Source organism: Falco peregrinus, chromosome 11 (genome assembly GCF_023634155.1).
Source record: "Falco peregrinus isolate bFalPer1 chromosome 11, bFalPer1.pri, whole genome shotgun sequence".
Classification (NCBI taxonomy): Eukaryota; Metazoa; Chordata; class Aves; order Falconiformes; family Falconidae; genus Falco; species Falco peregrinus.
The window spans coordinates 15,828,988-15,846,662 of NC_073731.1; the positions used below are offsets into that span (position 1 = coordinate 15,828,988).

General features: G+C 41.1%; 1 protein-coding gene across 1 annotated transcript; it reads left to right on the forward strand.

Annotated features, from left to right (window-relative positions):
- The first annotated feature begins 158 nt into the window (after positions 1-158).
- On the forward strand, positions 159-16,893 carry SLC4A1AP (solute carrier family 4 member 1 adaptor protein). Its single transcript, XM_055816071.1, has 14 exons — positions 159-816; positions 1,447-1,630; positions 2,319-2,441; positions 3,181-3,241; positions 4,104-4,243; positions 4,377-4,537; positions 5,289-5,358; positions 9,092-9,281; positions 10,077-10,188; positions 10,787-11,012; positions 11,750-11,824; positions 12,813-12,883; positions 15,108-15,180; positions 16,447-16,893. The coding sequence occupies exons 1-14, from the start codon at positions 283-285 to the stop codon at positions 16,494-16,496; spliced, it is 2,070 nt and encodes a 689-aa protein (XP_055672046.1). The 5' UTR covers positions 159-282; the 3' UTR covers positions 16,497-16,893.
- Positions 16,894-17,675: the final 782 nt, after the last annotated feature.

Sequence of the window (17,675 nt, forward strand, 5' to 3'; positions counted from 1 at the left end):
TCCCACAGCACCCCCGCCGCGCCGCCGCACTTCCGGCTGCGCGCCGGAAGCTGACCTCGGTCCGCCGCCAGAAAAGGGTCCCCCACCGGTAGCACCCCTTGGTGCCGGGAGGAGGGTCCCCCACGGGTAATACCTCTTCGCCGCTACTGCCGCCTCCCTGCCTCGCCCCCAGCGCTCCCTTGGGCCGCGGCGCGATACGCTCCAGCTGCGCCCTACCCTCGGTACTGCAGCTGCAACGGCGCTCGTCCCCGGAGGACTCTATTTAGCAGCGGACCCTGGAAGATGGCGGAGGCCATGGAGACGGAGGCTGCCACTGAGCCTGCCGCCTTCAAGCGCCCGAGCCGCCCGCTGCCCACCGCGCCCCGCACCTCCGAGGGCGGCGAGCCGGGGCCCAGCCCGCCGCCCGCCCGCCCTGCAGCCGCGCCGGCGGCGCCGCGCTACGAGGAGCCGCCGTGGGGGAGCCGCCCGCCGGCCGACGCCGGCTACGGGCTGGAGGTGCTGAAGGGCGGCGTGGCGCTGGGCTCGGTGCGGCTGGAGGGCGGCAGCTGGTTCCTGGTGGGGCGGCTGCCCGGCTGCGCCCTGGCCCTGGAGCACCCCTCGGTGTCGCGGCACCACGCCGTGCTGCAGTACCGCGGCGCCGGCTGCGCCCCCGACGGCCCCAACGGCACCGATGCCGCCGGCTTCTACGTGTACGACCTGGGCAGCACCCACGGCACCTTCCTCAACAAGGCGCGGGTGCCGCCGCGCACCTACTGCCGGGTGCGGGTGGGCCACGGGCTCCGCTTCGGCGGCAGCTCCCGCCTCTTCCTCCTGCAGGTGGGTCGGCCCCGGCGGGGCTGTGGTAAAGGCTTCCCGGGACCAGGCTCAGGGATTTACCCGGCGGCCCCAGCCGCATCCCCCGTGGGCCCGGGGCGAAGGCCCCTCCGAGGCGCCGTGCTGCGGGGGCGGCCCAGCGCCGCCGGGGGCGTTGGTGGGTTTGGGGGTTCGGCAGCGGCAGGGGTGCGGTGAGTGCCGAAGGCATCGCGCTGCAACAGAGCGCCGTGTGCGAACGGTTCGTTGAGAACAAGGGCAACGTTGGTTACTAGGAACTTAAAGAGCACTTGGCGTGCCCCACGCGTGCTTTTCGGAAGCTGCTCGTTCCTCGGAGTCTCCCACATGGCACTAATGGGAACCTTTGCCTCCTGCCTTTAAAATACAGTTATATTGGAGGTTGGTCTGACTACAAGTACACAATCCTTTCTTCCTTTCCCCTTTGGAAAGGGCATTAAAACTAATGTATTTGGGAAAGCAAGCCATAACAAATGGACTAATAATTCCGCTTTTGACAAGCACTGTAATGAATTGTTTATGTTACTGTATGTTATCTGCATGTGGGATGAAAATACTTGTTTCTTTTTTTTTTTTTAAAAAAAAAACACTTCTGCTAAGTTAGTGTTTCTGATGTAGGGACCCAAAGAGGACCAGGAGTCTGAGTCGGAACTAACTGTGACTGAACTGAAGGCGCTGCGTAAGCAGCAGCAAGCAAAATTAGAAAAGACAATGTTGGGAGAGGACTCTGATGAGGAAGAGGAAAAAGAAGAGAGAACTGAGAGGAGTCAGAACAGTGATATGAGCTGCTCGTGGGGAATGGGTAAGTGATGATGTACACATCAGCTGATATGCCTTGGAAGGTCTGTAAGCCAGTTTTCAGTGAACACTAGGGTTGAATTTCTAGGTGGCTGCCAAGTGTCCAATCCAGTGGAAGTTCTCAAGTACAAATTTAAAGTACAAATTAATCTTTTTTTCTTAAAAAAAAAAAAAGGTGCTGTAACAAGGCAGGCTTCTATCTGGTGAGGAGTGTGCTAGAGCTCCTTTTAAGTGGGAGAATGGTTTGCCTATGCCTATAAAAGGCCATGAAACTAGAGTTTAGATGTCCACGCTTTTGCCCCAGAGGTGAAATTTAATTGCTCGAGACTTTTATGCGGTATAACTGTCTTTAAATTTAAGCAGGAAGTCCAGATCTTAAGCTACATAAATTGTAATTAATGAGCTTTTCAGTAGAAAACAAGTTGATTTTTTGAATGGAAATGTGTAAGCACATAAACCCTTGAAAGAGTGGAAACTGCAGTGAAGTTCATTGGCAAAACTGTATCTTAAAATGGAATAATAGCAAAAAAGAAGCAAGTTTTTTTTTATTGGGTGCAGAAATAATATTCAAGTTAAGGGAAATAATTTTAGGATGATAGAGCTGCTACTTCTTTCAAACTAATGAAAGTTAAGATATACTGGTGTTGCCTTTCTAATATTTCACCATTTTTTCTTTGTATGTCGTCTTCTAGGGGAGGATGCTGAGGAGGATGAGGTTGAAGAAAACCCTATTGCTATTGATTTTCAGGATGTACAAGATGCCTTCTATATGAAAGATCCTAGGAAGGCCTTACAAGGCTTTTTTGACAGAGAAGGTACTTTTTTCTTTTTATTTTTAATAGAAATTTTTTATTTACTGAAATTGACATTTGTGCTCATGCTTTTCTTTGGGAATTAAGGTGTGGGAGCTAACTCTTTTCTGTTACCTTGCGAGTAAGGGTTTTTGTTTGGTCAGGTTTGGGATGGGGAGGGGAGTGACTGGGTTTTGTTTGGTGGGTTTTTAACTTAACTCACCATTGTGTATCTGAGATTTAGTTATATTCCTGAACTAGGAGTTGCAGAGGACACCTTGTATTCCTTTGGAGCTGGGGTCCTCAAACTTTTTAATCAGGGGCCGGTGCGCGGATGAAGTGGCAGGCAGTCATCTGCGGCTGCTTGGTTTCCCCCCCAGACCCCGGCAGAGGGGGTGGGTGGGTGTGTGTGTGTACATACCAGGGACCGGATTGAGGACGTAACTTTTGATGGTTGCTAGTGAAACTTAAAGATGACTCACTTATTTACTAAAGTGAAAAATTTGTTTTCAAGATAAACAATATCTGTGAATCCAGGTTGTAAACTGTTGTTATTTCAATGTCATTTGCTTTAATACATACAGAGGCAAGATTGTTTGTGTTTTGAACTACAAAAAAAGAAAAAATGGCAAATTTAGGCCTTTGATATGTAACAAGCACATTTTATCTCTTTTTGCTTAACCATGACATTCTTCTCTGCTGTGAAGATTGTTCCTGCTTATTTCATTTTTGGTTACTGCATCAACTTTCTTTTCCTCTTTAGGAGAAGAGTTAGAATATGAATATGATGATCGTGGGCACAATAGCTGGCTATGCAGGATCAAGTATGTATATCTCCATTTACTTTTGTACATAGAAACTGGCTTCATTGAATTCACAAACAAAAGCTGAAGGAATTATGTGTTTTATCACACTTGGCAAGGAGGCTAGCTGAAATCAGACCTAAGCCCACATACTGAAACAGGAGTTGAAGGATCAGCACCTAGTGTCTGCGCTTCTTTCTCATCTGGCAGTATGGTTTACAGAGATGAAAATCGGGAAAGCAAGGGTCTAGGTTCTTTCAGTTTTCCTTACTTTGAGAAATATGTGAAGTTGGAATAAGAGAGAAGAAAGTAGGAAACTATCTTTCAGTTCTTAATGGGAGAGAGGAGAGAAAAAAATTCTACTGTGTATTCAATTTCAGTTCTTTTATGGTATGAGGCATTTTTTGATGGGTTTCTGCAAGAGGCCACTAACCTTCTTTTACAAGACAAGAAGGCGAGGTGGAAATTAAGTCAACAGGATAGGTCTCAAATGGGTAGGTACAACACTGCAATGATTATGCTTCATAAGAAACCTTTGCTTCAGCATGGAAAGTATTTGTTACTAGTGTTCTGCGGATGCAAGATACTGGTGCTTAAAATGATTCAGGGATTGATGTTTTAACTTCTTGTATTCCTGATGGAATGAGTATAGGAAGCATTATTGTTTGGTCTAGTGAAATAAAAATTTACTTGCATGCTCTAGGAAATCCATGCTTGTGTTTTGATTAGTACTGTATGAAATTAAAAGTGAAAATATTTAACCTGCAAAAAATGACAAATGAAATGGGAAGAACAGTGCCGATGTGATAAAAGAAATATCTGAGTAGAGTCCCTGAACAGCTGTTTATATCTGGGCTGTTCTTTGATCCTTCAAACTGAACAGGTTGCCTGTGGATGATGCATCAGGGAAGCAGCTGGTGGCAGAGATTCTCCATTCAGGAAAGAAGAAGGAAGCAATGATACAGTGTGCACTGGAAGCTTGCAGGCTACTTGACGCTCGTGGAGTACTGAGGCAAGAAGCAGGTGAATAACTAGTCAAACGTTGTGATTGTTCTAATAGCCCTGAACTAGGGATTTGAGATTATCTTGAGTTTGTTTTATTGCTCAGTGGCATACAAATAATTTCGTTTCTTGCATTTTTCCTTACCTTTCCTAGTATCCCGAAAAAGGAAATCAAAGAACTGGGAAGATGAGGATTTTTATGACAGTGACGATGACACCTTCCTTGATCGAACTGGTGCTGTAGAAAAGAAACGACTGAACAGAATGAAAAAAGCTGGTAAAATAGAAGAAAAGCCAGAGACTTACGACTCCCTGGTAAGAAGAATTATTATGACATGCCAGACTTATTCTCTTGTGTGTATTATTACTAAGAAGGAAAATCAAAAATATTTCCTGATCTTTCTCTGTTAGCTTCAACTCTGATATCATGCAGATCTTTAGCTCTCAATTGGCCAACTTAGAATAAAATAATGGGGTTTTGATTTGGGAATGATATCTATAAATACCTGGAAATACTGCTTGCTTTATTCCAGCAGAAGCCTGCTACCTTGCTTCTGCCTGTCTAGTATTGCCTTCTGCTTGGTGAATCATGGCAGTCAGTAAATGAGACGCCAGAGCAGGATACTTTTAAAGTAGTTTTAAAGCATCAGAAAATAATTGAAAGCCTTCAAGTGCAGAGGGCACATTCCAAAGAAAAATCTCATTCTATTTCAAGGAGTAAGCAGCCTGGACTGACAGGCATATGACAACTAAAAGTCCTACACAGACAATAGAGTGTGGGGGAGCAGGGATAGGGAGGGTCGGAGGATCATGGTGGTGGTATAACATTACTGCAGGAGCATTATACATATTTTTGTGTTTCAGAAATAAAGTTATTTGAACAGTATGTGAAAGGATTGATAAGTTCTTTAGGAACAATCTAGACTATAATTTTTTCAGCTCAGACACTCCTGGCCAAAGATCAGAAGTAGAAAAATGGAGGTAATTTGGTAGGATATTTGAGTAGCTTTTAAAAGGGCGTTTTAAGAAGATTAAAAGGTCTGCTAAACGCGTTGTTCTTTTGTAGGTCACAAAGCTAAATGAAGCTGAAAGTGAGCTTTCTGAGATAACGGAGAAGCTAAAAGCTTCAGGAAAAGGTAAGGCATGAAGTTTGATTGCAGTGCTTTCCATAAAGAAAACAGAGATGGAAATGTATCTTACAGATTTCTGTCTTAAGTACTTTTTTTCTTAGTGCCCATTTCCACAAAGGGGTAGGAAGATGTGCAGGTCACTGAGTCAGCTGGAAAGGGTTCTTACACTCTTCATCATCCAATAGTTTATGTACTCTGTGTGTATAGTCACTTGCTAATGAATGCGGCTTTTTCTGCTAATGAATGCAGAAAGCAACATCTAAGTTAAGGTAAGAAGGTGAGTGTACAAGCTCCTGGAGCTTAAGAAGGTGAGCATTATTTGTTTATCTGCCCATGTTAGTGAAACTGACCTGGTTTGAGGAACGCTGTTTTTTTTTTTCCATTCCCTCCAAAACCATTTATAAGAGAAGAGCAAGCGGCTGACAGAAAAGACAGTATTTTTTATTCCACCTCTGTCATAGCAAATGCACCTTAAAAAGGAAAGGTGGGAAAAGAAATGTGGACCCAAAGCAGTTGACACTGAACCTGTATGTTCAGCAAACATGCTAGCTTATAAGGGTGCCATTCGGGTTCTAGGATTATGCCTTTGTCTGTGAAGGCAGAGCCTTTCTGTAGCGGTGATTGTATCTGGTAGTGAGTTCGATTTGAAAGCATACTATACAAACAGCTGCATTTTGCTTTGTTACTGGTGATGTCTTGTGGAATAAAAGGCAGGCATAAAGGAAATGTGTTTATGCTGGTTTTTCATACACAAACCTTTTTGACAGAGTTGGCATTAATGAAGGCTGCAACATCAGTTTGTCCGAAGAGTTTCTCTCCAAGCAGCCTATCAGCAGTCTGGGCTGGGCTGTCTTTTGTGCATCGTACGGATATGTCTGTTTCTAGTAATTCAGCTCCACACCAAGACTCATTTGTATCAAATTTTTGTTGGCGATTGATTATGCCAGATCGCTATTCAGAAAGCAGTACTGTTTCACTGAGCGTTCTGATGGGTCGGTCCAGTGTGTTTGAAGGACTGGTTTTCAGCGTGACTGTTCTGATAAGTAGTTAACGACTGACTAGCAAGAGGAGCTAACGCTTTATATTGTCAGAGACATACAATTCCAAGCTTTTATATGTTACGATGCCTTTTGTTTCTGTTGACACTGTTTTCTCAACAAGATTGTTAAATCATGTAGTAGAGGCTGGGAGCAGGAAGAATCAGTTCATTTATAGACTTCTAACATCATATGATTTGATACACGTTGTGATGGTTTGGTAAATTTTAACTGGTTACACAGCTAGTTTAGAGCCTTGGAAAAATGGCAGTCTCAGCACGTACTGCAATATGGAGTAGTTCAGTATCGCGTGGGAATTTCTGAGAACTAGGCCACAACTGAACATAGCAAATACTGCATCATCAGTTACTTTGTGTGCGTTTTCTGGATACTTGTGGTTTCTCTTATTTGGATGCTTCAGGTTAATCACAGATGTTGAACATAAGTGTAAGCCATGAGCATGCGTACTGATCATGCATGATTTTTTACACTGTCATGAGCAGTCTGGTAGGGCTGCTGCATTACGTACATTGTGAAACCTTAACACACTTTTGCTTGCTCTAAATGATTATTTGTAGCCTAAGAGCAAGGGTGTAGAGAGACTGAGTGAATGACAAGCCAAATTGCAACACCTCTTACCAAGCACTTGGAGAAATTAAGTGGTTGTCTAAAAATTGCAGTAGAAGTTCACAAATTGTTCTCTGGCGTTCTTCAGGACTAATTACCGAGGGACTGACTTGGTGTCTTTCTCTCGTTGGTGCAGCTGAATGAAAATCAGATACATAGAGCTCTTCAGTCTCATCTTTGGTTGCCTGTTCAGAAGAAAATTATCAATAAGTTGATGGTGCAGTAAATAGCGCTATAGCCTTTTTTCACTGGAACGTAAAGTATAATAGCCATGATTGATTTACCTCCTGGCAATGTCAAATTGTACTTCAATAGTGTGGAAAACTGCTGCAGCAGGTAACAAATGCTAACAGTAACCCTGTAAGCTGAACTACCCGATCGTAGGCACTGCTGGTGGAATCCAGCAGAGAATTGTGTTTGCAAGGAGGGGTGATCTGACTTACTGAAGATCACTCACTGACTGAAGCGCTGACACTGTTGCACAGCTAAAGAAGTGAGCTGTGGAGCTGTACCTTTAATTGTTCTGAATTATCTGACCAGACACTGAACTGTATCTTTGAAATGCGATGTTTAAATTAAATGATCTTTCAGCTCAGCTCCTGCCTGCGGAGTGTTTCAGACTTATTAACCATTTTGTTAACAGTAGTTTTTCATTGATGTGTTTTGTCTTGGTTCATATAAATACTGGTGACGAAAAAAAAAGAGTATTTCTATCTGAATGTCTTTTGTGACATATTTTGTCATCATGTTTGCGTGGAGGGAGATGCTACAACTGTTACCTTTTGAAGCCTCTTAATTCTGCATATCTTTGAACAGTTACTGTGGTGGCTTTCATGTATTTGCAAATTGTAAACTGTATTTTGTTTTAGATCAGAAATACCCTTTTCAATTGAGTCCACTTGTAAACATGAGTCTTATCAGACTTCAATATTTAAGTCATGTAAACCTGAGTTAATACTTTGTTATTTGTACGTATACATTTATGTATACATAACTAATACAGTATTTTGTTTATGTACAATAAACATTATTTTACTTGAACACATTTAAAATTTTAAGTGCTACTTCATTAGCTTGAGCTGAACTGAAAATAGCTCCTTGGCCACATAATTATGCTTGCGCATATGTACATTGTGCAAATGTTTATAATGCAGCAAATAAATGTAGGGTTTGCCACTTCTCATATAATAATATTAAAAGGCAGAAGACTGCCTGTCAAAAGGCTTGTTAAAATTCTAACAATTATTTTCCCGTTTGCCTCCAAGTTATTTTTGAACACTATGTAAAAACTTCTGAAGCATTGTTCAAGCCCAAGAAAGGAGTTTTCTGGGTTTTTTTGTTTAGTTATTTGAAATCCATATGTTATAATTCTGTGTTTATTTTTCTTAGTCATTAGAGCCTTAATTTTTCCTCCTGAGTTTTATTTTAATCAGTCAAATATGCATAGAATTATTAATATTTGAAATAAAATTTTCAAGTATAGAAAGACTGTTGTTACTCTTTTTCAAGTAAAGAGCAGTTGTTACCTTGTTAGAAAATCCATTCAAAACAAAGGTAAATTTTGTGTGATTGGCCTAACATGTGAAACTGTTCTTGGATGCACTCAGTTGTCCTAGGGTAGGAGGCAGTATTATGTGTTGATTCATTTTGAGCTTTGCAAATGTTTTACATAAACATTCCAGGAAAGCCACAATGGGATTCCCCTTGCAGTGGTGTGGGATTCTTTGTAGGTGTGTTTATTTTAGCCTGTGACTACAAAAAGAACCTGTAAGCCACTTTTTTAGGGACAGCAGATCTTGAAGTGAGGTGAACAGAGACACTTAGACATAAAGAAACGTTCAGTTTTAAGAGAGGCTTTGTTATATAAGTGGATTAAAGTTTGCTGTCAGGCTTTTGTTAGGAGAAATGCTTTCATCTTTCCAGGGCTAACAACCTCCATTATTTCACCATTCAACAGAAACTTGCATAGGGGGTAGCTGTTTCTACATACCTCATTCTCTAAAGGTAGGATTTGATGAGTATAGCTCTCATCTTCTCACCTGTAACAATATGTATCTTCCCTTTACCTTGCCTAGTCCAGTCCCAGCCAGCAGCTCAAGATTCCTTGGATGAATTCATGACTGAAATAAAATCAGGATGCACCTTGGACAGTGTGGCACGAAAGAAGCTTCACTTGCGGTCATTTGAACTAAAGAAAGAGCAACAAAGGCTGAAAGGATTAATAAAGCTTGTCAAGCCGGCAGAACTCCCTGAGCTGAAGCCCCAGTAAGTCTTGGCTAAAGTATAAAGTAGTTAGTTTCACCATTGTTGTTATCCATGGACAGTTGTGCAAGCAAAGTCAATAGATGGCTTTCCAAAAGCAGGACAGCTTTCTGGACTATCTGGCTCATCTTTTTAAAGAGCTGCTGAGCCTTTTGGCTGATGCAGCATCTATGGTTGAGGCAGATACTCCACTTACTCCAGTGTTGTGGTGTAAGCCTGCACTGGGAGGATGAGAGGGGGAAGGCATTCAAAGCAGTGTCTTGCTTTTTTCGTTATTTTTTTTCTCCAACCTGCATCCAACAGGAACTGAAGAATTTTGCAGGTACTATATACATGAAAGCCACTTACACCCTGTGAAATGTACCTGGAAGTCAAGTGTAGTGGCTCATTCATTCAAGAGGGTGTGTGCTGGGTTCATTTGCTAGTGTCAGCTTGATTAGAGGTTTAATTAATTAATTTACTTAAATTGAAGTTTGGCCCCTGAGTGTGTTTTTATATATACATATATATAAAAGTGTGTGCATGCAAATTGAATTTGAGGGAGTGTCTGTGATACAGATTTTCTTTTTTCTTATTTATTCATTGCTTCCTGCTATGGCAGGTGTCTGAATCCTACAATACGTGTTTAGCTTGGAGGAGTAGTCTCCTGCAGCTGCTTCCTTGGAATGCTGCAAGCAAGAGAGAAATTAAGGATTTTTATATATCCACTTGTAACTTGCAGATTTTTCTTGCATTTGTAAATATAGGACTTGTTTGATACTTCGTAAACTGTTTTCCTTTGTATCTGATTTTTGTTAGGAGTGGGAGTTACAGTCTGCAAGCAGAGAGCAAGCCTAAAAAGATGACCCTACCTCTCTTTGGTGCAATGAAAGGGGGGAGCAAATTCAAGCTGAAAACTGGAAGCCTAGGGGTAAGCTGGACTCAGTGCTGTGAGTTGAGTTTATTTCTCAGACACCTTCTCCGGCTATGGAGACTGTAGGTGGCAACTGTCTTCTCGCATGCCTGCAACAGCATGGAGGCGCAAGCCTGTGGCAGTGGAAGGTGCGCAGGGCAGCAAACAGTGGCTGTTGGATGTTGTTTGCTGCCAGCAGTTGCTGTTCTGTGCCCTTGTACAGCCAGTCTCCAGGAGCACAGCTGCGGTCAGCACGTGGTGGATTAAGTAGAGGCGGTGTGGGGACATATGGCTGAACCACGGCTGTAGCTCAGCAGCAGGTCCTCAGCTGTCTTTTATTTTTCTTGATCTTACAGCTAAGATCGTATCCAAGATTGATTCAGTTTCCAGTGTCCCTCTTATGAAAAGGCTGCCCTCCTTGTCTATGGACTGGACATATGTTTTAATTTCCATCTCTACTAATAACTCTTCCTTAAGATCTAACTATCCCTCACCCTGAGAGTGTTTCCTTGCCAGCTGTCTCTGTGACAGTAATATGCATGCTTTCCCCTGTAATGAGTATCTGTGACATCAACTTCTATTTATCTTATCACTGATGCACATCTTTCTCCCACAGAAGTTGCCTGTTAAGCGTCCAGACGTCCCTGAAAGCTTGTTAAAGATGAAAGATGATGGACCAGAAGAAGAGGAAGAAGAGGAGGAGGAGCAAGAAGTAGATGCAGTAAACAGCAGAGCATCAAACCTGGAAATGAAAATGACAACAGAGGAAGAAACAGGAAAAGAAACTAATGCTCCTGATGGTTCTCCTTGTAATAACAAGAATCTAGAATCCCTTCAGGATGGTAAACTATTGGTTTTGATTTTTCTAGTAACGAAGCTGAGACTGTTACTGCTGAATTTTTCAGAGCTATGTCAGTTTCCTAACATTCGAGTCACAGGTTGTCCAGCAGCTTTTCTTTCCATGATTTTTGCCATGAGTTCAGAGACTGTGTGCCAACAGCTGAGTTTCACATGGTTCTGGTTGAAATTCTGCCTGGCAGTCAGTTTTCCATGCTTTTGCTGAAATAAAAGAAATCTCCTGAACGCAAGAAAGGTCCTATTCTGATAAGCCCTGCTTTCATTAGATTGAGTTTCCATATGAAAACAACTACAATGTGTTGTTGGCAGGGAGGGTAACTTAATAAGAAAACAAATGTGTGTAAAGCTTCAGATCCATTTGTAAGGAGGAAAAATAATGGTAAGAAGTGATAATGGAGAGGTATTTTCTAGTATCTGTGTGGTTCATCTCCATTACCTCATTTTCTATATCAGCTTGGTGTATTTGAAAACCTCATGCCAGAAATCTAATGATAACTTTTTGTCTTAATGCTGGACAGGTTGCTCTTGAAAAGTATGTTTTAACTAATCACAAGTATTTCTTTAATATGGTATTGCAATGGACTTGGTGGACAAAATAATTTGGAGGACTTCGGAGACAAGCTCTTCCTAAGAGTTCCCTCTTGTACTTTGAGGGATGTGCTCATCAGGGTTACTGCAGAGTGCTCACCTCGCTCTGTTTGTGTTTTGGTTTTTGTTACAGGGGTTCGTTCTCTGCCTGAGCCAAAGGTACTAAGGAATGAATCTCGGATGGGACCCTCACGGGAGAAATCTCAAGGTGAGCAGTACAATTTAGACTCTGTTGTACAGTAGCATGTGGGTTTAGAAACTGTCTAAAGGACTTACGGAATTCTCTGAGCAGAAGGAAGCCTAATCTAGAGCCTGTAGAAATCTAGAATTGAAAGTTTGTGTTTTGCTTAGGAAGTGGTAAGTACATGGTGAAGACAGGTCACTTCAGCTATGTTTCAGTTCTCCTTGCTTTTCATAGCCATTAAGTGCTTTGAGATCCTTTGTTCTAAAAAAAATAATCATATGAGATGAGAAGAAAAATTATTTTAATCTAGGAGCATAAACATGTTTTTTCCCCTCCTTTTTCTCTTGCAGTAGCTCTTAGCACTACCAAACAGAACTTTCTTTTATAGTGATAAATACTATATAATGTTAGCTAATGATCTATTAATGACCCATATGACCCCTCTACATGTACACAAAAAAAAATAAATCAGATCCTCAAAATGAAGACTGTTCAGTGTACTGAACATGGAGATCTGTGTGAATTTTCTATTTTTTCATAGTTCAGACTAAAGAATGTTGTCCCATCCTCCTCATCTCAGCCATAGACTTAATCCATGACATATTGAGACTCTTGTGGCTTAAGTGGCAGAAAAACAAAACATACTATTTTCTCTTTTGTATGAATGGGGTTTTTTGGTTGGTTTGTGTTTGTTTGGGTTTTTTTATAAAAAACCCATGTTGGTCCTGTACATTTCCTACTGTTTCATTCTAAATCAATCACTGCAGTGATTACAGGTAGATAATATATTTTTAAAAAGAAACATTAACTAAAGTGTGTTACAGAATCCCAAATAGACAATTTTACTAAACTGCATTCAGGTAGATGACTGACAGTGTATTAAATTTAAGTTAATAAACCTATGAAAAACAAGGAGATGTCCAGCAGTCTGAAGTGTGAATTTTGTTTCAGTGAGCTATCTTTTGAATGTGTCTTTGTGATGTGTCATAATACAAGTCTTTTTTCTTCCCAGCATCTGAGGCAGAGTATAAGAAACCTGAAGAGACATCTGAGAAAGTTAAGAAAATCAATAACTCGGGCAAGGTCAGTCATGAAACTGATTCCTGTATCTTAAAGAGTTTCACAAAATTATCTAGTAGGCTCTTTTTTAGTGAAATAGTAACAATTTGAGTATGACTTGGAGTCGGTAGTGATTTCCTGCTGACTAAGACCCAAATGTAGAACCACACGCTACCATTGGACGCAGATTTTGGTGTCTCCAATGAAAAGATAAAACACAGCATTTCAAGCATGATAGAGGCCTTCAATTAAATCACAAATTTATTTTTCTCACCTTTTCACTTGGCAGTTAGCCTCTGCTAATTGTTGCTTCTCCTGTATCACAAGGTTGTAGAACATGGGTGCTCTCTGGGTGTTGGAATGTCACTGCAAAACTTTCCTTGGAGAGTAACTTAGGAAGCATGGACTGGCTGACACAGAACATGCTGTACTGAAGTTGTAGCTAGTCTGTATTGCCATGGTCTAACCTCATCCTTCTCTGTAAGATGTGGAAGGACATGAGTCTTAGAGATTGTCTTTTGCAACCAAATTATTACTTAATTTGTGTGAGTGTACCAGACTGTTCCTCCTGTGCATAAGATTTTATATTAAAATGTAAAGTATATGAGCCTTGCGCGTTTTGGAATGCAGGCAATTGTTGCCTTCCAGGAGCTCAAAAGGAACTTCTCTGACAGCATGCTCCTAGCCTAATGATTATTGTGAGGCTCTTCCCCTTAGAGTGCATCCCACCATTCTGCTGACTGCCATCAAAGAAGATTACTGTACTTGGTGGACCATGAGTTCTGACCATTATGACAATTTCTTTGTGGTGGCTGTCTAATTTTAGCCCTGCATCGCTTATTTAAAGAAACTTAACTCCCTGCAACCTATGTGTGCTTACTGTCACCTTGTTAGTCCTTGGGGACTTGGGTGAAGGACCCAAGGATTAGCTAGGCACAGCCTTTACAATTGTCTTTTGTTGCTGGCTTATGAAGTATGTTGATAAAGAAAGCAAGAGTAAATTTATGCTGTTAAAGCCCAAGTTGTACCATTTCTATGAATACAGGAGAACAAGGCAGCTTCTCATGCTGAGGCAGTCAAGTCAGCACCTCTCATCAGCGCAGAGCTCACTCTAACACTGAACATTCTCCAAATTCCAGATGGCTTTGCTGTATTCTCTCTCCCATCACAAATCACTTTTTCCACATGCTGTCTCTGCCTTTGGGCTCAGATCTTGCATGGAAAATACCAACCAGAAGTCAGCTTTTTTTTTTTCCTCTTTTAATATCTGAGAAATAGCTTTGAGTCGTGTCAAACTGGAAAAACAATTTTAAAGTGACTGTTCACAAGCCATATTTAAAAACTGTTCAACTCTGAAGTCTGTAATGTTTTGGAAAACATTAGTCTTCCAAAATAACTGTTTTAGAGTTTAATTTGGGGAAGGAAGGATTTTTTAGGGAATGAAAAATTGCTTCAACTGCATAACTTAAGGCTGTGTCATGATACTACAGGGTAATGCAAATCAGTGCTGAGTAACTTGACTACATTTTGAGCTCTTAAGTCTTGCACTCTAGAATTTTTTGATAGCTATATGCAGTTGTTGAAAACAAAAATGGTTGAGAGAGTTATGCTGATGTGGCAAAACTTAAAAATCTAGGGACAAAAAGATGTTACTGTGTCAACATTTGCATTGCAAGTGATCTGTTTTGGTTTGCTTCAAACATTTCAGTGATGCCAGTGAGACCTGAAAAAATTTGGTTTTCTTTTCTTTTGAAAAACTAAGTTATCTTTATGTAACAGCATGAACTTTTATATACTCCAGGTCGACAGTCAACTTCAGGTTTAAGTTTTCAGTGGGATTGTGCATTGAAATCAGTAAAGCACTTCTTGAAAATCCACTCTAAAGCTTTTCCCTGCATAAACAAATTCTGTGTCAAATGATACTGCCAAACATCGGGATGATAAGATTAAACTGTCCGGAAGTGGGCAGTTGGCAGTGGTTCTGTTTGGAGGGAAAGATTGGACTGGATGAACTCCAGAGGTCCCAGCTCACTAGCATTTCTGTTCTTCTGTGACTCTACTGGGAATAAAGTGGAGCTATTTGAGAGTTTGATATTTCTTCTTTCCTCTGTACTATTGTTTTCATCTCTGACTCTTGTAGAAATAACCCTCACCTTTCAATACTTGTCTCTGAATTAATGAGAGATTGAGCTGCTGTGACCATTGATGGAGGGGTGCAGCACCTTAAAAATCTTTTCTCGTTTTGCAGGTCCAGCAACCCTTTTTTTCCTCACAGTACCCAGATGATGACCCAGACTACTGCATATGGATTCCTCCTCCAGGTATGAACCATTTCCTTACCATTTTTAGTGTTACAACTCAAGACCTACTAAGTAGTCAGGGTGTCCTTGTAACTGCTTGAGAAAAAAAGTAATTGAGGAGTACTTAACCCAGAACCTGATGTTTTCTGGCATGTTATGCACTATGTTCATTGTACGGCCATGCAACTCTTGCAGTGAAATACAGACCATATCTGTAGTAGCTTCAAGTCAATGGACATTTTTCTGTTTTGTAACACCTGAGTGCTAACTCCATCCACACATAATGATACGATGATCTCGTCGAAAGACAAGCTCTAACTTTCACTAGGGATAAATCTTCCAGAAATCTTAGTGTTCTCAGTTTTTGTAAAACTGTGAAATCTGAAAATCTTTGCAAATTTTGGCAAAAATCATTGGAATACAGACTTTGGGTCATGTGTTTTGGAGAGAGGTTGTGGTGGCACTTTGGTGAAGGCACTGTATAATCGATGAACACATCCACTATATGTTACAGTTGAAGAAATCTTTTACTTTAGTTCCTGAGTATTTCTAGCTAAGTGAGACTATTCTTAAGCAGTGTAATGAATTTTTGGTTTCTCTAAAATGGAAAATTAATTTTCATGCATTGACGTTTTTGTATTAAGTTCAAAGCTTAGCTTTCATTTGGTAGGTTCATTACTACATTTTTTTAAGGCTGTCATTGTTAATATATAAAATCTTATAATATTGGCAGGCTCCAAAGGGAGTAAGAAAAATTAGAATAAATTTCACTGAAGAGGACTGTAATCTGGTGAATCATCCTTCAGTGAAAAGACTGCGCTTCTCTGGCATATTAATCCACTGGAACAAAATACCCAGTGTAGTAACTCGAGTGTGTGATCTGGGATGGCCAAGCGAGCTGTGTCCATAAGAGGGAGCTCGGTTTTCTGTCTCTGCCTGCTGGTGAGACAATTTATCTTCTAAGCTGGTGTAATGAGGATACCAGAAAAGAAGAAAATCCAACAAAACAACAAGAACAATAATTAAAAAAAAAAACAAAAAACCAACAACAAAAAAACAACCAAAAGCAAAACAAGAATATATGATGTAATCTTGACGCTGTTGGTAAGGTTAAGAGGAATTACAAGTATAAATCAAAAGAATTTGAATTGTAATATCCAGTCTGACTTCTTATCCCTTTTGTACTTGTCTTGACTGGTGCTACCTAGAGACTATTTCATACTTGGATACACAGTTATCTTGGATGAAGTGGGGGGAATAATGCAACTCTTCCTCTTTGTCCATTAGGTCAAAGCGGTGATGGCAAGACTCATCTCAATGAAAAATATGGCTACTAAGCTTCAAGTACCCCAGAGTATGTCTGAGGTTTGAAGGACGACTCTATTTTGGACTCTTCCATTGCACATTAAGCGGAGGATGAAAGAGCTGTTTTTCAGACGCTGTACCAAATTCAAGGGCATCAGCAGCCACTCTGGCCGTTAGCTCTCCCTGTGTCTGTGTGTCTTCTGTTTGTCTCTCAGATACTTTTTTAAAAGTAAAAACTCATGCATTCTTCTGCCACTTCTTCCACTTTTAGCCTTATCGTTTTTATTTGGCTTGAAACCGTAGGCTCATTTTTCCTTTTGTAAATAAAAGTATACAAAAAGGATTAAAAAAACCCAAACACCTCTGCATACTTACAGGCTTGATAAATTTTATTTGTGTTGGTTTTATGCAATTAAAATGAGAAACATACTGGTTTGCTTCTGTGGCTGCTGTTCGAAAGTACCGACATGGTAAATGCAATCCAAAACTTGAGGGTGTTGGGGTTTTGTTTCTGTCCTATGGAAAAAACGTCTAATTTGAAAAGAAAATTGATTTTGCTTCTTCCTTGTGCAGATGCTGGAATACTTGGTATGGCATTGACTGGAAATGGTGAGTGTACAATGTTATAAAGGTGTAGAAATGCCAAAGAAGTGAAGAGGCTGGCATTGTTAGTCTCGAGTCGGAGGGGAACAGAGGAAATGATGGAAGGAAAACCTGGAAAAGCTTACAAAGCCTGTTCTTTTTCTGTCACGACACAAAGCACCATCTTAATCAATTTAAGGCATGCCTGCTCTTAATTTATCACCGATATAGTATTGAACATCTGTATAATTGGGGTATGAAATTCCTTGCCATCAAAGGTTGCTAGAGCTGTGACTATAAAGACACCACATGAACAGGTGTCCTTATAAAGAGGTGCCAATGCTGCAAACATTTATTGGAAGGACCTAATCCTCTTCCCCCTGCCCAGCGGTACATCAGTGCAGGAAGCCCCCTCCTGCCACAGCAGTGGCAGGCTCCACAGACCACGAGGCCAGGCCCTATCAATTCCCATACTGCTCTGTGATTGATTGTCATTTAATTTCCAAGATGGTCCGGCTCATTTGATCCCAGTAACACCCTCTGGGTGCCTGGCCAGCTGTTTCCTTTGACCCAGGGAGTGCTCAAGTATAACAATATCGGCATTTCTGTCTCAGATATGAGTATATCTG